This window comes from Epinephelus lanceolatus, chromosome 1 (genome assembly GCF_041903045.1).
Source record: "Epinephelus lanceolatus isolate andai-2023 chromosome 1, ASM4190304v1, whole genome shotgun sequence".
NCBI lineage: Eukaryota > Metazoa > Chordata > Actinopteri > Perciformes > Serranidae > Epinephelus > Epinephelus lanceolatus.
The window spans coordinates 4,261,745-4,287,493 of NC_135734.1; the positions used below are offsets into that span (position 1 = coordinate 4,261,745).

At 40.3% G+C, this 25,749-nt stretch overlaps 1 protein-coding gene across 5 annotated transcripts in view; it reads right to left on the bottom strand.

The window, feature by feature from the left end:
* The window catches only part of LOC144463793 (uncharacterized), a 127,062-nt gene that overhangs the window by 75,774 nt on the left and 25,539 nt on the right, over window positions 1-25,749 (bottom strand). For 2 of the 5 annotated variants that reach the window (XR_013491794.1, XM_078169354.1), the window contains exon 2: window positions 24,955-25,078. Coding sequence is in view for 3 of the 5 variants with exons in the window: in XM_078169354.1 (XP_078025480.1) it covers window positions 24,955-25,009 (55 nt within the window). In the remaining 2 variants the exon portion in view is untranslated. Of the gene's footprint in view, window positions 1-21,484; window positions 21,589-24,954; window positions 25,079-25,216; window positions 25,381-25,749 lie in introns of those variants that run through there. The other 3 variants (XM_078169289.1, XR_013491793.1, XM_078169318.1) reach the window with 3 other exon arrangements.

Consider the following 25,749-nt stretch of genomic DNA (forward strand, 5'->3'; position numbering starts at 1 on the left):
GTTATGTGCCCATTTTGGGACTTTAATTCATCCACTTTTTAACTTAAAAAATCCTCACATCATGTTGATTCTAATGAAGAAGACAAAGATAAAGAAAATAGACTATATAAATGAATAAACATAGTGAGAAATGTGGGTTAATAGTTTGCTATATTTTCTAGGTTTCACTGCCTTCAAGGGGAGATGCGCATGCAACCAGAGAGAGTCTGCACTGTGGTCGCAGCATGCACGGTCCTCCATAACATCTGTATCACCAAGAGGATCCCTCTCCCCAGGCAACACCATCAGCCATTGCAGGAGGAAGAAGAGCACCCTGCAGTCCCTGTAGTGCGGGATGACATCGGTGGACGTCTAGTCTGTGCACACCTAATTAACACCTTATAAGTTCTCACAGATCTCTCTTATTGTTTGAAAAAAATCTTAATCAGCTCCTTGTCAAACTATTACTGATATATTGTTTCAGTTCAAAATAATTCCTGGCTAAATGCCTGCTCGTTGTAAAGAAAACAAATGAATGAGAATGGAGAGCAATGTTTGTAAATAAATATTATTATTATTATTAGTAGTAGTATACAGCAATGTTAGTAAATAAGTATGTATTTATTATATTATTATTAATATATACCAATGTTTGAAGATAAATATTGTATTACTATTATTAGCCTATTATTATTATTATTATTATTATACACTGTTTGTAAATAAATATTTTATTATTATCATTTTTTATACACCAATGTTACTAAATAAATATGCGATTGGCTACATTACATTGTGTTGTTATTGGGCCACTATAGGCTAATTAAAAACCACGTAGGACCGCTCCTCCTCTTCAAAAATGCGAGATGAGGGCCTACTAACTTGTTGCAACTGTATCTCCAACTTTAATTTCTCTTTCTCCAACTCCAACCTTCCTGTTCAGTCTGTAATTTTTTGGTTTCAGCTTCCACTCTGATGATCTCCTTCTGCATCAGTATCTGTTGAAGATCACACTGTCTCCTCCATTTCTTGGATGGTGCTCCGCTGCTGCCGGTTTGAGGAGGAGAGGCATTGGTCGAGTCTGAAATCAAATAGCAAATTCGTTAAATCTGACTTGAATAAATACAAAACTAAATGGGTAATTTACAAAAATACTGGTCCAACCAACCAGTTTTTTTTAACATAGGGTTATGGTGTTTGAGAGGAGAGTGAAACACCATAACCCCCTGTTATTTGCGGTAATTTCAGAACCATGGACAGCGCCGTTTGTTGCGTGTTGTATTAGGTTTGGCCTCACGGCGCACCATAGTATGTGATTTAAGCTAGCTTGCTTGCTAAATAGTTTGGTCAACTTACTTTGCCATCACATTAGTGTGTTTTTTGCCCAAAGAGCAGTTCAAGCCAAAGATGGATATAAGAACATGGTTTTGTAAAAAAAAAAAAAAAAAAAAAAAAAAAAAAACTACAGAAGAGACTGCAGCCCAGGCCAGTGGGTCCTCGCTTACTCCGAAAGTTCAACAAACAAACACAACTCTACTGAGGAATGGTAAGACAGAATGTAGCTGGTTTATTTTTCTATGTTCTATGCCACACACGTTTTTTTCCTGCTGGATAGCTATGTCAGACATGCATCCAGACATAGCAGGATGATGAGTTTTGACATCGGGGACATCCAGCTTTGGGTGACAGATTAGGCTAGTGGAAAAACTGTGTAGATTCATGACATGATAAAAATATGTACGCAGAAAGCCAGAAATATACACACTATTTTCGGCATATTTGTAAAGCCTCTCAATTAATGTAGGAACTTGTTGCACATGCATGAGCGTTTCCACTCCATATTTATTAATAAATGGACAAATATGCCCTGAACCAGCTTTCATACCAATTTGCCGCTTGCTCCACCTGTCTGTCTGTCTGTCTGTCTGTCAGCTCCATCTGTCATGAGACAACCTGAAAGAAGATGTGCAGTCTATTGTGTTTCACCGGCAACGAGCTGTCATTACGTGTGACAATTACGCACGTCTGCACGCTCTTTATAACTCACTGTGAACCTATGTTGCATAACAAAGATTTGCCCCCTCATAATTTTTAACCGCCCCCTCAGTAACTTCATCCTGGCGCCAGGCCTGGAAGTTTACCGTATGTGAAATACACACCATCGCAGTTCAGAGTACTCTGTTTCTTGGGTGGTGCTCCGCTGCTGCCGGTTTGAGGAGGAGAGGCGTCGGTCGAGTCTGAAATCAAATAGCAAATTCGTTAAATCTGACCTGAATAAATACGAAACTAAATGGGTAGTTTATGGGAAATAGGTTACACACCTTCACAGTTCAGAGTAATGCTCTCATCACTTAGTTGAATCACATCCGCTGCATCCTCCTCCTCCAGTGGTGGGTCGACACTGCCACTTTCCACACCGACCAAGCCAGTAAAAGCAGGGGAATCCTCCCCAAACATATCAACAATAATGTCACTATATATTGATGTTTTCGGGGGAGGTCCCCCACCGGTTACAGGGATTTTTTTCGCAGATACATCTTTCTTCGCCTTACTCAGAAGGTCTTTCCACTTTTTTCTGACATCGCTCTCTGAACGCAGGCTGCCAGAGTCGGAACAGTCGTTAACGGCCTCCGTGATCTCTCTCCAGATGGACTGCTTTCTTTTGTTTGTGACAATATGTCACAATGTGATGTTGTCACAATGATAAGTTAAAATAAAAATTAAGATGTTAGTTTTTCAGCTGCTTGTGGGAAATGTATATTGCTGTTTGTTGTTGTTTTTTGGGGAGGGGAGTTGCAGATAGTGAAGGACAGCAGTTACTTCAACTATATTTCTATGTACCAGCCAGCAGCCCTACTTAAATTAAACTCACTGCATGGAGAATTGTCTTGTTAAAATAGGCTTTACTTTCATTAAGCTTTAACAGACAAAGCAACAACAACCACTGCTACAGTGCATGTGGCTGCATCCACAATCACTCCTCAAAGTGTGTGTGGCTTTGGAAGATAGTTTGGCATAGGTGAGAAATTTCAAATTACAAATTGTCTAACACTTCAAAGGTCAAGCTATGCGTAACCATGATAATGCACACTCAAAAGTAATGGTCATTATCCACATTAACCTTCCCTTCTCCTTTCAGATTTAACCTGGAATTCACCCATCAGGTAGGTATATAATTATGCTTCCTAATTTTGTTTAGTTGAAGTGCTATTTTATTTCACTAATTTTGTAGTTAGGCACTCGTTTATCGTTATCATCACATTATCGTTTTGTAAATCCTATTTAAAGTGCCAAGTGTCTTAATTGATAACTGGAGGAGAAAGGAAGCATAAATTGTTTGAGATAATAAGGGTAATCAAGATAAATACACTTAAAGACAAACTGAAGCCAGTGGCGCTGTCTTCTTATAGTAGGGGAAGGCCAATTCAGAGCATCATACATTACGCAGTGATGAGTTCTGAAAGGACAGCCAAGAACAAATCTATAAAGTCTATTGTAAGATACAGTGAGAGAAAGAAGATTTGTGCTGGATGCTGCCTGATACACAACATCAGCATAGTCCAGAATTGGTAACGGCGCATGCTCTGCTGCGACGACACACTCTGTCGGCGTCTCGTTTGGGTTGGTGTTTTTCATACTGTCTAATGTCGGTTACTGCCCAGTCCGTTATTGTTAGTTTGTTCAGTCACGCACTCAGGATGCTGGATCTGTACAAGGTTTTGTGGATTACATGCATGTTACTATGGATCCTCAACAACTGCTTGGTGCTACTACCAGAGGTCGGCGGGTACAAACAACTAACCTACAGCTTGGTAGAGCTTCTCCAACTACGCTCTACTGTCCTCCGCAACGCGAAACAGGCAGGAGGAGGTGTATGCACCAGGCTGAGGAAGCATCCTTTCAGACCCCCTCTTCCCTCCATCTTACTGGCAAATGTACCCTCCCTCTGGAATAAAATGGATTCATTGCATGCCAAATGCCGAGTGGAGCGGGCCTTCAGAGATGCATACATCATCGCCCTGACAGAAACCTGTCCTGGACACGGAGGTCAGTCTTGACAACTGGAGGCGAGGCTTAGTGAATTAGAAGCGCGGCTCCGCACCATGGAAAACCATTCAGTAGCTGCGGTAGTTAGCCAGCCCCCTGTAGCCAGTGCGGAGCCACATAGCATAGCCTTAGCCTCTGCTAACTGTCCTCCGGCAACTCCCGTTCAGCCGGGAGGTTGGGTTACGGTTCGCCAGAAGCACAGCCCCAAGCAGAAGCCCACGGTTCACCACCAGCCTGTTCACGTTTCCAACCGCTTTTCCCCACTCAGCGACACACCCGCTGAGGATAAAACTCTGGTTATTGGCAGCTCTATTCTGAGGAACGTGAAGTTAGCAACACCAGCGGCCATAGTCAAATGTATCCCTGGGGCCAGAGCGGGCGACATTGAATCAAATTTAAAACTGCTGGCTAAAGCTAAACGTAGATTCAGTAAGATTGTTATTCACGTCGGCGGCAATGACACCCGGTTACGCCAATCGGAGGTCACTAAAATTAATATTGCCTCGGTGTGTGAATATGCAAAAACGATGTCGGACTCCGTAGTTTTCTCTGGACCCCTCCCAAATCTGACCAGTGATGACATGTTTAGCCGCATGTCATCATTTAATTGCTGGCTGTCCAGGTGGTGTCCAGCAAACGATGTGGGTTTCGTTAATAATTGGCAAACTTTCTGGGGAAAACCTGGTCTTATTAGGAGAGACGGCATTCATCCCACTTTGGATGGAGCTACTCTCATTTCTAGGAACCTGGCAAACTTTATTAGTAATTTAAATCCCTGACAACCCAGAGTTGAGACCAGGACTCGGAGACGCAGTCCTATACGCCTCTCTGAGCTTCTAGTTCAGTTACCCAGCCATAGTTTTCATAGTTTTATACAAACGGTGTCTGTCCCCCGACCACCTAAATTATTTAAATTTAAAACTAAACAAAGAGGAGTTGTGCATGACAACCTCATAAAAATTAAAACCTCTTCTGTGACAGAAAGACAAAACAGGAGAATTAAATGCGGACTGTTATATATCAGGTCTCTATCGTCTAAAGCAGTGTTAGTAAACGAATTAATATCAGATAATCATATTGATTTACTCAGTCTCACAGAAACCTGGCTGTGTCAAGATGAATATGTCAGTCTCAATGAATCCACTCCTCCCAGTCATAATAATACCCACATTCCTCGAGGCAGCGGCCGAGGAGGGGGAGTTGCAGCCATTTTTAACTCTAGTCTGTTAATCAGCCCTAAACCTAAACTAGATTATAATTCATTTGAAAGCCTCGTTCTTAGTCTTTTACATCCGACCTGGAAAACCTCGCAGCCACTTTTATTTGTTATAGTGTACCGTGCTCCTGGCCCGTATTCTGAATTTGTATCTGAATTCTCAGAGTTTTTATCCAGTTTAGTTCTTAAATCAGATAAAGTTATTATTGTAGGCGATTTTAACATTCATGTCGACGTTGATAATGACTCCCTGGCTACCGCGTTCATCTCATTATTAGACTCCATTGGCTTCAGTCAGGGTGTACATGAACCCACTCATTGTGTTGTTAACCATACCCTCGATCTAGTTCTGACGTATGGAATTGAAATTGATAACCTAAAAGTCTTTCCACAGAATCCCTCGCTATCGGATCATTATCTGATTACTTTTGATTTCTTTTTACTCGATTACATGCCACTCAGCAACAGTTACTATACTAGATGTTTATCAGATAGTGCTGTCGCAAAATTTAAGGAAAAGATTACTCCGTCGTTAAATTCAATACCAAGTCCCTCAGTAACAGAGGTTTTCTGTACCGACTTTGATCATTTTGTCGATAGCACCGTAGGCTCACTGCGAACAACACTCGACTCTGTAGCTCCTCTTAAAAAGAAGTTAAAAAAGCAAAGAAAGTTCGCTCCTTGGTATAACTCTCAAATCCGTAAGTTAAAACAAATATCGCGAAAATTTGAAAGGAATTGGCGATTGACCAAACTGGAAGAATCTCGTTTAATCTGGACAGACAGTCTCAAAACTTATAAGAGGGGCCTCCGCAATGCCAGAGCAAACTATTACTCAGCATTAATAGAAGAAAACAAAAACAACCCCAGGTTTCTTTTCAGCACTGTAGCCAGGCTGACTGAGAGTCAAAGCTCTATTGAGCCTTGTATTCCTTTAGCCCTTAGCAGTAATGATTTTATGAGCTTTTTTAATGACAAAATTCTAACTATTAGAGGCAAAATTCATGACCTCCTGTCCTCAGATAGTACCTATCTAACCTCAAACACAGCTGTAAGACCTAATATATATTATATTGCTAGATTGCTTCTCCCCAATTTCACTTCAAGAATTGACAGCAGTGATTTCTTCATCTAAATCATCAGCGTGTCTCTTAGACCCCATCCCAACTAGGCTACTTAAGGAGGTCTTTCCTTTAGTTAACACTCATATATTAGATATGATCAATATATCCTTATTAACAGGCTATGTACCACAGTCTTTTAAGGTAGCTGTAATTAAACCTCTACTAAAAAAGCCCACCCTGGATCCAGAGGTGTTAGCCAACTATAGACCAATATCTAATCTTCCCTTTATGTCAAAGATCCTTGAGAAAGTAGTCGCAGACCAGCTGTGTGAATTTCTCCATGATAATAATTTATTTGAGGAATTTCAGTCAGGATTTAGAGTGCATCATAGCACTGAGAAAGCACTAGTTAAAATTACAAATGACCTTCTGATTGCTTTAGACAAAGGACTTGTCTCTGTACTTGTTTTATTAGATCTTAGTGCGGCGTTTGACACAATTGACCATCAAATTCTACTGCAGAGACTGGATCACTTAATTGGCCTAAAAGGTTCTGCACTAAGCTGATTTAAATCTTATTTATCTGATCGTTTTCAGTTTGTTGATGTTCATAATGAATCATCCTTACATACCAAAGTTTGTTTTGGAGTTCCGCAAGGTTCTGTGCTTGGACCAATCCTATTTATTCTATATATGCTTCCTTTAGGTAACATCATTAGAAATCACTCTATAAATTTCCATTGTTATGCGGATGATACTCAGTTGTATTTATCAATGAAGCCAGAAGAAAGTAATCAATTAACTAAACTCCTTAACTGCCTTAAAGACATAAAAACTTGGATGAGCACCAATTTCCTGATGTTAAATTCAGACAAAACTGAAGTTACTGTTCTTGGCCCCAAACAACTCAGAGACTCTTTATCTGATGACATAGTTTCTCTAGATGGCATTGCTCTGGCCTCTAGCACTACCGTAAGAAACCTCGGAGTAATATTTGATCAAGATTTGTCTTTTAATTCTCATTTAAAACAAACCTCACGGACTGCATTTTTTCATTTGCGTAATATTGCGAAAATTAGGCCTATCCTGACCCGAAAAGATGCAGAAAAATTGGTCCACGCTTTTGTTACCTCTAGGCTGGATCACTGTAACTCTCTATTATCAGGTAGCTCTAGTAAGTCCTTAAAAACTCTCCAGCTAATTCAGAATGCAGCAGCACGTGTACTAACAGGAACTAAGAAACAAGATCATATTTCTCCTGTTTTAGCTTTGCTGCACTGGCTCCCTGTAAAATCCAGAATTGAATTTAAAATCCTACTGTTAACTTATAAAGCTCTAAATGGTCAAGCTCCATCATATCTTAGTGAGCTCATAGTGCCATATTATCCCACCAGAACACTGTGCTCTGAGAACGCAGGGTTACTCGTGGTCCCTAAAGTCTCCAAAAGTAGATCAGGAGCCAGAGCCTTCAGCTATCAGGCTCCTCTCCTGTGGAATCATCTTCCTGTTACGGTCCAGGAGGCAGACACCGTCTCCACACTTAAGACTAGACTTAAGACTTTCCTCTTTGATAAAGCTTATAGTTAGGGCTGGCTCAGGCTTGCCCTGTACCAGCCCCTAGTTAGGCTGACTTAGGCCTAGTCTGCCGGAGGACCCCCCTATAATACACCGGGCACCTTCTCTCCTTCTCTCTCTCTCTCTCTCTCTCGTATCCTATTACTGCATCTTGCTAACTCGGCCATTCTGGATGTCACTAACTCGGCTTCTTCTCCGGAGCCTTTGTGCTCCACTGTCTCTCAGATTAACTCATATCGCAGCGGTGCCTGGACAGTGTGACGTGTGTGGTTGTGCTGCTGCCGTGGTCCTGCCAGATGCCTCCTGCTGCTGCTGCCATCATTAGTCATTAGTCATACTTCTACTGTTATTATACACATATGACTATTGTCACACATGTATACTGCCAGATATTAATACATACTTTCAACATATTGTACCACAGTAGCCAGAACTATAACTATAATATTATTACTTTCAATAATGTTGTTGTAAGGTACTGTTATTACCTGCATCTCTCTCTCTCTCTCTCCCTCTGTCTCTCTCTCTGTCTCATTGTGTCATACGGATTACTGTTAATTTATTATGCTGATCTGTTCTGTACGACATCTATTGCACGTCTGTCCGTCCTGGAAGAGGGATCCCTCCTCAGTTGCTCTTCCTGAGGTTTCTACCGTTTTTTTTTCCCCGTTAAAGGGGTTTTTTTGGGGAGTTTTTCCTTATCCGCTGCGAGGGTCATAAGGACAGAGGGATGTCGTATGCTGTAAAGCCCTGTGAGGCAAATTGTGATTTGTGATATTGGGCTTTATAAATAAAATTGATTGATTGATTGATTGATTTTCCATCCTGCAGGCTGACAGGACCAGCCGGTGCACAAACATCAAAGTCCACCGCACAGTCTGTAGACCTGACATGGAGATGCTGACGCTGTCACTGCGTCCCTTCCACCTCCCGAGAAAATTCCCCACTGTTGTAATCAGCTGTGTTTACATCCCACCAAGTGCTAACACTGGGGCAGCAGCAGAGCTGGTAGCCGAGGGTGCTAGCCACATGATGGCTAAATATCCCCATCAGAACTGTCAGGAGATATCCTAACTCCAAACCCTGGATCACTTACCAAATTAAAAACAGCCTGAGGGAAATGCACAAAGCTTTTCAATGCAAGGACTGGACTGCTGTCAGCTCGCTCAACAGACAAATAAAGACTGACATCATCAAGGCCAAACACAAATACAAGGACAGACTGGAGCAGGAATTCAGCACCATGAACACTAAACAAGCCTTCCATAAAGTAAAAGTTCTCACCGGTCAATTACCCAGTCAGGCTCACTCCACAATCACAGATCCCACCACCTTTGGTGCCACCCTGAACTCCTTCTACACACAGTTCGACACTCAAGACCACTCTTAGGAGCTGCTCAATGCCATCCCACCGGATGTACCTGCACACCCTCCATTCACCACAATGGATGTGCAGCAGCAGCTGAGCAAGTGCAAAGCTGGAAAGGCACCCGGGCCTGATAACATCTCAGCCAAGGTGTTAAACCTTTGCGCCATGGAACTCGCCCCCCCTCTTCACTCCATCTTCTGGGACTCATACAGGTCAGCATCCATCCCCACCATCTGGAAAACATCAACCATCATCCCTGTACCCAAGAAACCACACCGCTCTGCACCAAATCACTACCGTCCAGTTGCACTCACCTCCATCATAATGAAATGCCTGGAAAAACTCATCCTCCACATCATCCTGCCAGTCGTCAGACCACAGCTGGATCCACGTCAATTTGCATACAGGGCCAGACGGGGGATGGAGGATGCTTCATTCAGTGGTGCACCTATAACTTTCTGGAACTGAACGTGGTAAAAACAAAAGAAATGGTCATCTACACTTCACCCCCCCCCCAGAAGGTGCAGATGGGGGTCTGTAAATATTTCCAATAGTTAGATATTTATTCTCGTGTAGAGTTACCTTTACAAAAACACACTCAAAATGTAATGGCTGAACATCGGGAATAATTCAGACACCAGATTAGAGGAGACATGTGGCAGTGCCACCTCCCCTTGTTCCTCGGCCGACTCTATATAAGACATAGTTTAGACATTTGTTTGGTTTTCGTAGCCTTATAATTGGGCCATTCTACCGAATTGGTGCAAACTGCTGTCCCCAAACAAAAAACCAAATTTAAAAAACATTTAAGTATGCAAATTTTACATGTTTAATAAGATCTTGCAGTTATCTATTGAAACACCAAATGATATTTAAGATATCAGTATGCTTAATATATATAAAATCATCATTTATAGGGTACTTTACATTGTGAGGTGGCTGTCCCCAACCCCAACTCCTAAATTTCAATTCATGAAAATGATAGTGAAATGATTTTTATAAAACGTTCTTTTGTTCTTTTTAGAAGGGTCTTTTTGATTTATTTGAAATGGAAGTGTAAAAAAGTAGATTGATTTTATATATTTTTTGTAAATCATGAAAATGTGTGTAAAAAATCTTGTCCCTCATTTTCTTGTCACTACCGAAACATTGTAGGTTTTAGTCCATAGGCTAAGACTGATTTAAGCCACACCTCTAATTTTTTTATCAGGAAGTATTCCTTTGTCCCTCTCATGTTTTGGCTGCATGGTGAGTAGCTAGGTCTCATCATTTTGAAGAAAAGGTGTTCAAAAGTCTGAAAATCAGTGTGTAACTTTAAAAGACATCACTATCGAACACCTATTTACTGCACTTAAACAAACTTTTTTTGGTTTTATGTCAGAAAAAATAGTTTTTATGTGTGTGCAATAGTTCAGAAAACTGCTAGCTAACCATGAGCTGATCAGCCTCTTTAAGCTAGGCTAGCTAGTTATCTAAAATTGTCACTACCGAAACAGTCACTACCGAAACATGTGGTGACGTTTCGGTAGTGACATGATTGTTTCGGTAGTGACAAAATGGAAACTCCTCCCTCTGTTGGTGGACACTCCCCTTTACCTTTACCTACTGCGTATGAACACCAGTATGTTTTTGAGTGCACACACAGAGCAGTCATCATGGAATGTGAAGAGATATTTGCTGAAATTGACAAAAAGTGTATTGGATTACAAATGAAGACTGCACCTTTAAGTCAGCATGTTCCATTAGTTCCATTGGTCAGGCTCAGATTGACACTTGTTTTTGCCACTGCTTTCTAATTACTGACTTCTTAAAATGTGTCAGTAATGTTAATTTCTATGGTAAACTTATACAGGGAGAGAGACAGTAAGCCAAATAACCAGAGGAGCAGAGCAAAAACAGGAGCAGAGAGACTGAGGGAGTACAGAAAAAGGTTGAGGGATGACCCTGTGAAGTACGAAGAGTACTTAAAAAAGGAAAGAGAAAGAAATAACAAACGAAGGGAAGAGGAAAAGTTGAAGAGTGTCACGGAATTATCTGCAAGGGAGCAAAGACAGCAAAGAAAGGAATGGAGGACAAGACAGAAAAAACACAGGATGATGAAAAGGCAGAAAGAAAAAGCTGTTTGCAGGGACACGCCACCCAGCACTTCCAGTGAGAGTGAGGGGAAAAAAGCGACCAAAAGAACATCAATGAACAGATACAGAAAATTAAAGAAATTGGAAGAGAAGATAGCAGGAATGCAGAGGAAGAAAGAAAGATATAAAAAGCGATGTCAAAGATTAAGACAGAAGATAATGTCAGAATTGTCTAAATCTCCGAGATCGAAAACACAGATGGATGCACAGAAGTACAGATTTCCTAAACATGTGACAAAGACCCTACTTTTTCACAACATACTCATGCATCAAATTAAAGAAAAATACAAATCTGCGAGCTACAAAGACAAACATTCATTCAGAAGATCTCTCACAACCGGGCTACTGAGGAAGTACAAACTTGTCTCTACAATGAGAAAATGTGTTGGTGTCTCCCACAAAGTGTTCAACAAGACTGAAAACCACCCATGTCTTACTTTCACCTATCAGAAAAATCACAAACAAAAAAACATGGACATCGTCAAAACATTTCTGAGTCGAGATGACAATAGTCGGATATCAGCAGGAAAGAAGGAAACAATCACAAGATTTAAAACAAAGAAACAAAAGAGGTTTCTGTCTGACACAATGCTGAATTTGTATCAGAAACTGATGTTGGAGATGCCTCATCTAAAGCTATCCTATTCGCTTTTCTGTAGGATAAAGCCATTTTGGATTGTTGCTCCAAACATCAGTGACAGGGAGACATGTGTCTGCAAAGTGCATGACAATGCCAAAATGAAAGCAGAGAGGCTAAAACAGCTTGGCATCATTAACTCACAGAGTTTGAACAAAGTGGCAGAGGAGTTGTGCTGTGACACACAGGTTAAGGCTTGTATGTACAGAGAATGTATCTCATGCAAGAACAAGTCGCTCACACATAGCGAAAAGACTTCAGGAGCAGGGGTCACATGGTGGTACCAGTGGCTCACAAAAAAAGAAGACTATGAAAAAGAAAAGGATGGGAAAAGAGAGATGATCACTGTGACAAAAACCATTAAACAGAGATGTGAGGGTAGCACAAAGCACCTACTGGAAGATTTTGAGAAGGAAATGAAAGACAAGGTGTGCAAGCATCTCTTCAACATCCAACATCAATACACACAGCTACAGTCTTTGCACAGATCTCTGAAAGAAGATGAGGCTATTCTTCACATTGACTACGCAGAAAATTGGCAGTGCAAATATTCTAAGGAAGTACAGCAAGTCCATTTTGGAGCATCTCATAGACAGACAACACTACACAATGCTGTTTTGTACACCACAGAAAATACTCTGACATTCTGTGCCCTGTCACCCTCAATGAAACATGATCCTGCTGCCATTTGGGCTGAACTTGAACCAGTTCTTCAGTTCCTGAGAGTGAATCATCCAAAAGTTCAAAAACTCTTCTTCATTAGTGATGGGCCAACCATGCAGTATAGAGGCAAGAAGAACTTTTACTTCATGAGCACCATTCCTTTCCAGATGGGTTTTACTGCTGTGAACTGGAGTTTTCTGGAAGCTGGTCATGGTAAAGGGCCAGCTGATGGTGTCGGAGCCACCATAAAGAGAACAGCAGATTCACAGGTAGCCAGAGGTACTGACATACCAACAGCAAAAGCACTGTATGATGCACTCCTTCCTCTCACCAAAGTCAAACTCTTTTATGTGGAAGAAGAACAGATTTCAAAAGTAAGTGCTCGCCTGCCAGAAAAGCTGCCCACCATCAAAGGTACACTCAGCATCCATCAGGTGATTTGTACAACTCCAGGCACCATCCATCATAGAGTGCTCAGTTGCTTCTGCAACAGAGAAGCAATCTGCCCCTGTTTCGAGCCAATGTCCACCAACATTGCACCACCGACACAGCCTTCAAGAAATGTATGTGCATCTGCTGAACCACCAACCCCAACCTCAAACTCTGGATGTCAAGGGACTCTGTGTCCAGTTGACGACATCACAGAAGACCTTGTTGGCAAATGGTGCGTGGTCACATATGAAAGTGATCCATATCCTGGGATTATTGAAGATGTGGATGAAGGTGAGATATTTTCATTTTCATTTATAATATACAAACAGTTTATTTCTCCTATAAACTATTTTCCATTCTAATTTTCCATAACACTCGAATAAGTAACATCACCAGTCATGTCATTTGCCCTTTTTATGTCTTCAGGTGCAGTGGAGGTCAGGGTAATGCACAACATTGGACGAAACAGATTTTATTGGCCACTAGTTGAGGACAAGATCTGGTACACGGCAGACAAGATCGTCACCCTAATCTGTCCACCTCAACAGGTCACGAGCAGGCATGTCCTCACTCTCTCTCTCACACACACACACACACACACACACACACACACACTAATTTCTGTGTTCATGTTCTGTAGACATTTGTTAAGAAGGTTTTCTCATTGTTTTAACCGTTTTAAATACATACTGTGGCTTTATTCTGTTGTTTAAAAAGAGGAGCTCCTTTAGAATTATTATCGCTCTGCATTTCTTTTCAGCTCTACAGAGCTTTTCAGTGTCTATGTTGCTGTTCATAATAAAACAAAGTGATTCTTAAACAGTTTATATTGTGAGATGTTTTCTTTTTTTTAGGTAGAAAAATCAACATGTTATGATTTTGTTATGATTTCTCACTTGCAGTCTCGTCAAGACCGAAACTATCCAATACCTCTTCAGTAAGGTGTAATCTGAAATTCAAGCACTGTTATGTCATTTTCAGATATTTAATGTCAGATGTGTGTCTGATATACATGTGTTCAACATTTATGAGTTATTAGTAATTTTTATTGACATAAAATGATGACAGTCTTATTCAGCCGTGACAAACAATATATTGTGGTCACTACCGAAATGGTATTGTCACTACCGAAAATGTGCCGTCACTACCGAAACATGTGATGTTTTGTCAAAAATAAAGTATATTGAATTATGAACTAAGATATTGTGATGGTCTTTGGTTCAATGTGTATTAAAACTAATGAATCCTAAAGTTTGTAATTATTATGAACAACTTTATGCCCTTTTCAAAGAAAAATTGGATTCAAAATCCAATGATTCTGATAAATAATGGTTAAAAAATTTGTTAAAATTATATACTTTTCAATTTACCTGTGAATTTTGAAAAATAAAATTTCAAAAAAATATATTTACAAGGTAGATATAAACAAAATTTTTATAGATTAATATAACCATTTATTTCATGTGATATTTCATTGTGTTTCGGTAGTGACAAATTTTGGGAGAGGAAAAATATTCCAAAACTGTATGAAAATACAAAATGAGAATTAACTGTACAACTACTAGAAATGTGTACCTTGGATATTATACAACTAACATACATGAAAAGTTTTGGGGAAAAGACACATTTATTTCAAGATGTTTCCAACTCTGACTTTGCACCAATTCTGTAGAATGGCCCAATTATGCTTTTATATATATATATATATATAGCAAGGGCCTTGCTTTAGAGAGGTCGCCATCTTGCGCCGCCATGTATGTACGGCAGACCAAGCGGACAATCCAGCCAGTCAGAGAACGCGTTTCGCGTGTATAAATGAACCAACGAAGACAGCGGAAGGAAGGAAGAAGGAGGAGGAAACAGCAGAGAGTGTTAGTAGTTCATTGATAGAGTAGTGAAAGGTTTTTTTAGTTATAAAGTCTCTTTGCTGTAAGGCGACCTTGAGTGGCTTGAAAGGCGCAAATAAAATGCATCATCATTATTATTATCATTATTATATTCTTTCCCCTTTAATATGGCAATAGCATTGTTACTGTTGTTTTTACTATGTTAACAAATGTCATAATGCTTCACATTAGCAAGCACGTTAACATCTCAGTCATTCACCAAGACTTTTCCTTTGGCAAATAGCAGCAGGATTGTAACTAACACAGATCTTTGTGGGTCAGTGAATCTGGTTGGGGAGATATTTTTCTCATAGTCAGTATCAGAACTTTAGAAAGCTGTGGTAAATCACTGTGAGCACACAGACATTTTAGTTACTCGTGTCTACTGCGGTCACTGTCTGCACTGATCTCTGCTCAGGTAGAAAGAGGCAGAGCCCTTGAATAGGGCAATAAAATATGTTTATTCTATGGCTCTGAAAAGAGGTAGTATCATGTCTCAACACGATCTCAACTACGTGAGCAGGCGGGCTTGACCATTTGATTGATATGGCTAACAAAAATGAAATTAACCATGAAAGACTTTCACAGATGCAGTTCCTCTGACCATAGATTCAACTTCCCATGATTTTTTATTATTATTTCACTTAGAATTTCTGCTAATATTGGCACTTGTAATTATCTGCAGATGATATTATTTTCAATAACCACTATTACTTTACAGAGCACCCATTTTATCTTGGTTTTACAACTTTTTTTTTCCTTTCACAGTTACAGTCATTCCATATTACTATTTATGTGCAATATTATTTCTTACATTAAAATCACACTTTTTTGATTTTTTTAGGGTTCTGGCAACTAGGGGTTACACTTTGTTTCTTAGAAATCTGGCCCAGAAAGCCCTGGACAGTGCCATCTAACCAGGTGTCTCTTATTCTATATGCTGATCTGACAGTGCAGAGGAAGAGTGTGTTTTACAGTGAATAAGGACTGGTGTGACAGTGGAAATGCAAGGTGCTGTCCTGTTCCTGCTGTCAATCACTGCTATTACATTATGGTCATACTGAAGCGGCTGCAAAGTGGAGCCGCTGCACGTGTTGTGGAGGGAGCGACCATACGGCCATCTTGTTGAGATAGGGATGTGTGGACACTTAAATCATTCCACAACCAGAAACCATGGATTAGCAGAACCATCCGGAAACATTTATGCAATTATTAAGGACATAAAAGGCTAAAAAGGACTAAATTACATTGCACTAGTTAAAGGAGCTGATGGGATCACATTTTACTTGCAACATTAACGTTGTATAATTCCATGTGATAAATAAATGACAGATTGATAGATGATTGATTGATTAACCCTGTCTCACATTCATTTTAAGTCCCAGATTTCTGTATAGCAGCTGGAGTGATCCCATGGCAAGACAGACTCTAGTTAAAGTTAGGAAATCATGTAGTTAATCAGTTAATCATCAAAATGTTACTGCTGAAGTTGTTGGCATTTCTTAAGATGCTCTTTAACATTACAGGCTTTGATAGCCTTCTAGTTCCTGTCTTGAGCCCCCTTTCCACTGCACAAAGAAGAACCCACTAGCACCCACTAACATCTGACTTTTTAATGTAACGAGAAAAGCTTTCAATCTGCATTCACACCTGGGTCAAATTACTCTGCAGTAGTCATGGGTATTTATCAGCTTTGGCATTAATGGAAACACAACACTCGGGTAAATGTGCTAATACTGACCCCTTAACCAGCAACATGCAATGACACACCACCACAAAATACTATCCATCACCATCCAAGCAGTGCTCAAACGTCAATCCAAATTAGTCTGCACCAAGTGTGAAAGAGAGACTGAATAAGTAAGACAAAGTCTAAAAAGGAGTATCCACTGTAAGGTTTTAACAGGCTTCCATGCGGCTTTCTACTGCTTACTAACCTGTTTTCCCAACTGTCCATGATGTTGACTGCAACACAGCAAAAAAAGCCCAAACAAAAAAAAACAAACAAACACACACACACGCAGAAAGGCATACTGCTGCAACACCATGTATACAGCTCTGGCATACTAGCAATGGGAATGGAGTCTATAACGTATTTATGGGTTTTCCTATATTTTAAAAAAACCTGTGCTAATTGTGGTGGAAAAGGAGTATTGACTATGCTTCTTTTTTGGAAATATGTATGAAGTCGTGTGTGTGTTGTGTGTGTGTGTGTGTGTGTGTGTGTGTGTGTGTGTAAAATATGGCAATATAAACAGGATGAAGACAGGAGGATCAAACTAGACTCTACATTTCACATCCCTAATTTAATCTCTGCACGTGTGTTACGGCCTTGTGGCCTTGTGGCCCTGTTTCCTGTGTACTGGTTGTGCTCTCTGTTGCAGGACTAATTGGTGCCTGATTGCCAACCAGGTGCACCTGGCTGGTGCACTTGCAGGATAAATGGACCCACCTACCCGGGCGCCAGCCTCTCTTTCTGACTTTCCACCACAGCAGACCTTTGTTCCCCTTTTTGCCTTTGTTAGCTTATGTTGTCACACATACAACACACACCATACACTGTTCACAGCAGTCACACCCTTACACACACTACTGATACTGATACTCACACCCCATTCCTTCTTCAGCCTTTATTTAATAAATACTTTTGTTAAACTTTGATCAGTGCGTGCGCATCTCCCTCTTTTTGTTGCGGCGTGAGAGCCGGTCGTAACAACTTGTCACTTTCATATTATTTTATCAAACTGGATTTAAGTTTGTGCATTGCATTCATCTTCCACTGTTACATAATTTAATGATTTATGCACATTGTTGCTCTTGGAACCGTCATATATTTCATACACTTCATTGCAATATGTTTTATATACCATTTCCCGACTATTAGGCTACTATTCCACTCTGTAAATTTTTTAAAATTTCAATATAATTTTAATATTATTTTTGCTTATTTCAGTATTGTTGTTATTGGTGTACTTTTTAGTTGTATTGTATTTTCTGAGGATGACTCATTTTAGTAACTATTTACAGTAAAAAAGAAAAAAAAAGCAAGCAAACAAAAAATCATTTTATACACTGGGCCTTCAAAGTGCTCTCTGAAACTAGACTTGGCATGGCTTGTGTCCAAAAAATGAAAAAAATCAAAACTTTGACGTAGAGCTAAACCAAATACATCATTGGAAAGGTCTCAACCTGGAGAGTAACATATGTCTTCATGTGAATATTCTATGTGGCTCCTGCTTTAAAATAATGACCTTTTGAACCTTGACCTCAGTGCATGTTTGAAGGCTTATAATTCAGCAACAAAAGGAGGTACAGACATGGGACCAACTGTTATAGAGAGCTCTTAATTTTCACCCATTTAATAAATAGATATTTAAAATCTGATTACACAAATAAGTTTACCATCCCCTTAAAGTCCACAGTGTACTCTCAATTCAGTATTTAAAACTTCCAAATCTAGGAAAAACACTAATATTAAAAAAAAAAAAAAAAAAAAAAAATCCCTAGGACCGCACCATGCAGCTTGATATATATCAGCAACATAGTTGTAGTTCTTCTGATTTGCAAAGTAGGGCTCTAAATAGGGTCCTAAAACGATATATTTACTGAATGTATCAAATATCTAGTAAAGTCGAACTAGTAATTACACTGCACCTAGATGAACTTTGTTAAGAAAAAGTAAGGATGTTGTTTAATTTCAGATATTTTAACTAGTACTCTAGAAATGGCATTTTGGCGATGGTAGATCCTCCGGTTGTAGAGTTGTCAAATAGAGTTGTAAAAAAGTAAATCTAATGAATATATCCAATATCTAGTACAGCCGAACAATCATATTATTATTATTAGGGTCCAAGCACGCGGGGCATGGGGAATGCGTATGCAAGCAGACGCGTTTCCCAGGACCAGCGGTGCTTGGAACCCTATTGTAATTGTAAGGATTTTTATTATTTTCCATCTCTATTTTTATTTTTCCATTGATAAAAGTGTTGCTGCAGGCTACACCGTGCATGGGAAGGTGGTGCAATTTGGAGGGTTGGTCCAGACCCCTGTACGTACCTCAGACGCAAAAAATGACACATGTACACCTTTAGGGGGCACTATAACTAAGGCCAACACATTTTGGTCTATAACTTCCAAACAATATGTGGTACATTCAACAGCCTTATATTGTTGGATTCCGTGAATAGAGATGCATCACGTGGGCTAGGCCACGCCCATTTCAGTATACTTTTTTCCCGCCGAAATAGCAAAAACTGCAAAATCCACTTTTTCGAATTCCTCCTTGGGATGAAACTGGGATGAACACGTACACTCCTGACAAGGACCTAATCTAAAGTTGAGAAAAGAATTTTGCTCGGTCAAAAAATGTGCAAATTGTTGACAAACAAATTTTTGTAGCTAGCTATAAAAACGCAGCTGTTCCGTATCTTGGTCAAATTAAATGTTCTTAAATGTGATCTATCGCTGGCATGTTACTGTGAGGGTGTGAACCGAATTTGGCGAACATTGGCCATTAGGGGGTCGCTACAAATATGGGAAGTTTATATCTCCCAAACGGCTACACCGATTTTTACGAAATTTGGTGGGTACGATGTAGGGCCATTCCTGAGGCCATATATTGAAGGTGGTCACGACTGGTCAAAGTGGGCGTGGCTTTTTACAAGATAAACAACAAACTTTTAATTCAGCTGAACTATTGTACTGAGAGCTGTGAAATTTATAGAGTACATGTAGAATAAGACAAAGACCTACCATACCAAAAATTGCACAGATACTCCACTAGGTGGCGCTATAACAGATGCAAACGCGTTTTTTTCCCTGTAACTTCCACATTTTAAATCACATATCCATAAACTTTATATACACGTATTCCCTAAATAGAGCTGAATTTGCTGACATAGGCCCTGCCCACTTCCGCCGCATATTTCCTTCACTAAGTCGCTACACATCCGAAACCTACTTTTTCGAACTCCTACAGATTTTGTCCAAACTGCATGAAACTTGGCAGGTCAACTCTCAAGATGGACCTGATCTGAAATTATGAAAAGAATTTTGCCCGGTCAAAAAATGTGCGAATTATTAACGACAAAATAAATTTGCTAGCTAAAATACACATATTGTTGCATATTTTTGTCAGACTAAATTATATCAACATGACACTTAATACACTTGTTCCAGAGGTCGTTCAGAGGCTCGTTGCCAAATTCTGCCCAAATTGGCTGCTAGTGGATGCTGTAAACCCAGAGATATGACGTTTCATAAAAGTTGATTGGATTTGTATGAAAATTAGTGAGCATGATGTGGGGACAGTCCTGAGGCCAGTTGCAAAGTTTGGTAATGATTGGTCAAAGTGGGCATGACTTATTGCAATAAATGCATTCAGCCTTTGGTACATCCAGTGCACTTCCCATTAGGGTGAATACTGCAGCTCAGACATTGGCCTGTGTCCTGATGCTCGCCCCGAGCCCATCATCCTTTGGGGCCGACTATCGTGGGCTCCATGGGGCATGGAGGCTGAGTTGCGCTGGGAGGCTTGGACCCCGTCCATAACTGCTTGCAGTTCTAGTTATTATTGTTATTGAGGGGAAATTATAAAAGAGGAATATATTTGCTGTTTTAATATCAAGGACACTTTCATGTTTTTGTGTGTATACAGAAATGTTCAAGATATCATTGAGGAAAATGACATTGATGTGACATTGTTGAACCAGGGAATTTGTTTGTCCACCACGAAAAAGGATCTTAATTGACATTACATTGGCATTGTTTCCGTGGTACAGTACATAATTTTAACCCATTATGTGCCTCCACCATGAAATGTGGTGTTAAGAGGTCGGGGTCATTTCACGTATTTCTGTGAGATCAGGTTGGTCTCTTACCATGGGCTTTTGTTTGGTTACGTTTACGTTTCATGTTCATGCCATTTGTACATGACACAACATTCCCTACCCATGCACACCACTCTTGTTACATATTTACATATTATAAAGTATTTTTGCTTATATTTTTGTCAAGTAAATTTAAGGTTAAAAGTAATGTGGTCCTTCCCTGAGCCAGGCTGTTACATTTTATCAAAACCTTAATATCAAAACCCCTGATTTATTCTCAGTTAAGAAGACACACACAACTATTGCAGCAAGATGATCATCTCTGCAACTTCAATCACTGCCAGCATTATCTCCTGCATGGTCCCACATGTACCTGCAACTGTGGTGTGTATTGTATGAGTGTGTAATCATAAACAGTAGAGTGATGGTGCCCAGCACCACACAACTGCTAAGTGACAACAAAAGGCCTGTCACTGTGATTAATGACAATGGAATTTACCATGCATGCTTCCTGTGTGCAGTACTGTAGCAGCAGCTCTGAATGGAACCACGTGCACTGGCATACAGGCATGCATGTGCATCTCTGTTGGTCTCTTTCTGTCTCATTCCACAAGTTAATACCTCCACTTATCTCCGACCTTGCACAATCTTACCGGCTTTTCTTCTCTCCTGCAGGGCTTGCCCACCAAGCCTGATGTTTTTTTGACTCGGGAGAAAAGAAGTGGAGGAGTAAAAGGAGGAGGACATGGTTCCGTGACTGGAGAAAAGACAAAAGGTGGAGGCAGAGCACACTGTCACAACATGACATATTCACTAAGGTGCTTCAAAGAAAGCTTGAAAGGGCCCTGACTTCTTGCCACAAACTTGTTTTCCTGCCTACCTCCTTGTCGTCGAGGGCAGGCTGCTCTTTTGTTCATTTGTTTTTTTGAGGTAGGGAGACAGGAGGAGTTAGAGAGGGAGAGAGTCTATTGATTAACGATCCTGATTCTCCCATCAGGAAGCAAGCTGCAAACCCAGCTGGGGTAAAATCATATCAGCCATGGGTGCTAGATTGGCGGCTCAACTCAATGGAAAAATCCATACTTTGAGGTTTATTCCAGTGATTGGGATGCACCACACAGCAGCACACTGCATGAAGCTAAGAATAATCCAAAAGAAAAGAACAAAAGAGTAATGCTGCAGCTGTCTGAATGTCTCATACCTCAATATTTTGTTTACTTAAATGGAAAGTTTGTGTTCTAATTAGTGTACATGCCAGTTTTTATTGACCGGGTTTTCATTTTTTACTTAACAATGGTTCAGGCTTGTTACAGCTTGGGTTACACACTTGGTTGGTTGGAACAAAATGATCCATTGTTGCTTTTTACTTCTCAGGCCTCATTTATAAACGCTGGGCCTCATTCAGCAACATTCTCCAAAATTTCTCTCATATTTTCTCTTGATTTTCTGTTAAGATAATAAAATAAGAAAAGTCAACTTCAGATGCACCTTAACCATCCAGATCTGCTCTTACCCAGGTGTGCTGAATGATGAATCCCACTTGATCAGAAGTAACCTATTCACATAAGTAACCCTGTACACAGTTCTATCAGATTTTCTTCCAGACTTTGGCGAACATGTCTATATGTTAGACATTGAACATTGTGGAAGGCTTTGTATTTTGTGTATCTTGTGTGTTATTTTTCTTTCTTATTTTACTCTGCTGCTTTTTTTACTGTGTTTCTTTTTAATTGTGATATGGATCCCCCTGGGTCTGAAATAAAGAATGAATGAACACTATATAAGGGCAGGTGTTGTGCATGTACAAATACTCTGGCACACAGTTGGAGAGATACCACCAAAAAAGGCTGTAAGAAGAACCTCTACAGCTGTATATATTATATGTATAATTTTTGATTTCTGTACAACAGTCTTAATTTGTAAAGTAACTAGTAGTGAAAGTTATCAAATAATAGTAATGGAGAAAGAAATACATTTTTTCCTCTTAAGTATAGTATTCATGATCATACACGTGTTTACAATCAAATTTGAGTTTCCCGCAGCGTTCCTGAATCCGGAGTAGGTTTTTAGTAGCGTAGGCTTTTATGTGCAAATCTACACACAGATTTACTAACTTTTCATGAATTAGACCCTACAAATTGCATATTACTTACATTAGAAACCTTCTTTTGTTTCACTGCCTGATATTGCAGCCTGGAGATAAAATGCATTTTCAGTCCCTCTACAGCCTAGACTTCAATATATCTCTATATTATGATGTGGTTGAATATTATTTCTGGCCTACACAATTCAAGTAGCATTTAATAGGCTTAACTATCAGTAACTATTTACACATTCATTTCGGCAGTTGTAAAACCCACAACATCACATCAATTGCAGACTCGCAGACTGGCAAAGTCTGCGAGTCTGCAATTGCGGTGAAGTTTGGACATTTTGGCTGAATCCAAATGAAACCAAAACCATCAGTTTGTTCTCAGTCTCCAATTGTTTTAATAATGCCGGGCGTCGTTGGATTAGTGGATAGAGCAGGAGCCCCATGTACAAGGCTGTTGCCGCAGGGGCCTGGGTTCAACGCCAGCCTGTGGCCCTTTGCTGCATGTCATTCCCTCTTTCTCTCCCCCCTTCAGGCTTAGCTCTCCTATCAATTAAAGGCAAAAACGGCAAAAAAAAAAAATCTATTTAAAAAAAATAAAAAATCTATGCTCTGCTTTTCAGGCGATTTGCAATTGACCTATGGCTAAGCCACACCCCTCTCCACTCACTCGGAAAAAATGTGTCAAAGTGTCACAATACACGGCATTTCGCAGGAGGCAACTGATGATTTTTGGAGACATAAGGATCAGATGTCATTGAGAAGAAGCCTAAAGGGCCTAAACTAAGCATTGGAGGGATATATTAATCATTTTATTGTTGAGAAGGTCGATGAAAAGCTTAAATTACAAGCCAAAATTTACAGGTCCCAGTGTAAAGCCTAGTTTATACTCGATACCGATAGCGGTGCGCGCTGGCGCTTCGCAAGGTTGCGCCCCTCCAGGATTTTGAAACTTTTCACAAGCCGCGCTAGTGTCGCTCAGTTCAAAATGGATTCATTTGAGGGAAGAATAACTAAGCTGGTACGCTCATACCAGCATTTGTATAACCATCAAATGGCCCAAAACTTGTGGAGAGAGATAGCGGATGCACTGGGCAAGGATCCAAATTTCTCTTGTAAAATGTGGAAGAACCTGTAGGACTGTTTTGTAAAGGCCAAAAAGAGAGCACATGGAAAGACCCATGACCCTGGTGGAAGCCAACTGGTGCCACCGATCCTGAAGGAACTCGGATGGCTGTCCCGGTTCATCAGATACCGAGAGACTGACACTAATTTTGAGAATGAGGTAAGCAAAATAAAATAAGCCGCACAAACTCACAAAAATCACCCTCAAAACAACAAATAACATATCTATAGAACCGTGATTCCTGCTTTGTTGAGTATGTTATGTTAGCTAATGAATACTTTATTATTTTATTAGGTGTTTTTGTAATATACAGATTTATGCTGATAATTGCTGGGTAATATGTATATTGATGTTGTCCAATGTCAAGTTGTAGCCAGTTCAGATGCAAAATCTTGCACTAGGGCCCATTATAATAACATGCACTGGACCCCATCCTAACTACGGCCCCTGACTGGTGTTCTGTCAGACTCAGAGGAAAGGAGTGGTCAATTTACCACACACATGGTACAAAATGTAGCCCAAATGGTCACACCCTGCTCAAAATCATTTTTACCCACACAGTTAAATAGAAATTTGCCCAACTGGGCGACACTGGTATACAGTATCCAAGTTTAATTAAAATTTAAACCCATCGGATCGGCAGAACCCACAAAAATATGTCCATGTGTACTGATTATAATAACTGGGTAATGTGGCCTGTTTACATTCTCTACAATAAACAACTTTTTGTCAAGCTGCCATTTTTTAAAGATATATGGCTTTCAGTGAAAAGCAGGATTTGTCACTTCCTGTTTTCGCTGGGGCCACACTGACAATAAAACCCTCTGAATGTACTGAGCATGCCTTAACCAGAGGACAAAAACTACACAACCTGTAGATAAAGAGAAACTCCTGAAGAGGCATACCTGACAGTGCTCTTGAATGGAACTCTGCATGGTGGTGGCGGACGTTGGCAGGCATGCTAACAAGGCTGCGCCGCTGCTCGGCGTCCTCTGGCTCCGAGCTGGAAAAGTGTCCTCTCCCTGAATGCTGGAAATGACCACAGGGGAAGTGAACTGTCTCACATTGTCCCAGACGGACTCATTATCCGAATAATGAATCTCTCCCTCGCATGCTCGCACGCACTCTCTCTTCTTTCTCTTTCCCTGCTCTTACACACACACTCACTCTGTTCGTTGTGTCTTTCGATGAGCATCAAACAAAGGATGGGTGAGAAAAAAAAGTACATTTAGACAGACAAGAGGATAGTTTTGCCTTGACACACTTCTCTCCTCCTGATTAAAGATGGTGAGGATTTTCTCCACCAGGGTGATTGCAGTATGCTCCCTTTGAACACAAACAACCTTGGTCAACTTCACACACGCGAACCGGGGCGATAGCTTAAAGACAGCCCCAAATTTAAAATTCAGTGAGGGCCAGTTTCTCCTTCTTTATGCAAATTAGCTAAATCAAAGTGGATTTAAAAAAAAAAAAAAAAAAAATTATTGAATGCTCAGCAGTCAGTGTTTGGCCAGCAAATCACCACTGGCCACTGACTTTCACTTGGCAGAGGCTCCTTTGGACAGCATGTTCTGAAGATTCAAAGAACACAGACGCTCCTAAACATCCTGTATGCTCACACACACGCACACACACACACACACACACTTACTCTGTGGGAATGAGCCACGCAGGGGGGCAGCGGTATGGCTGCACATAAT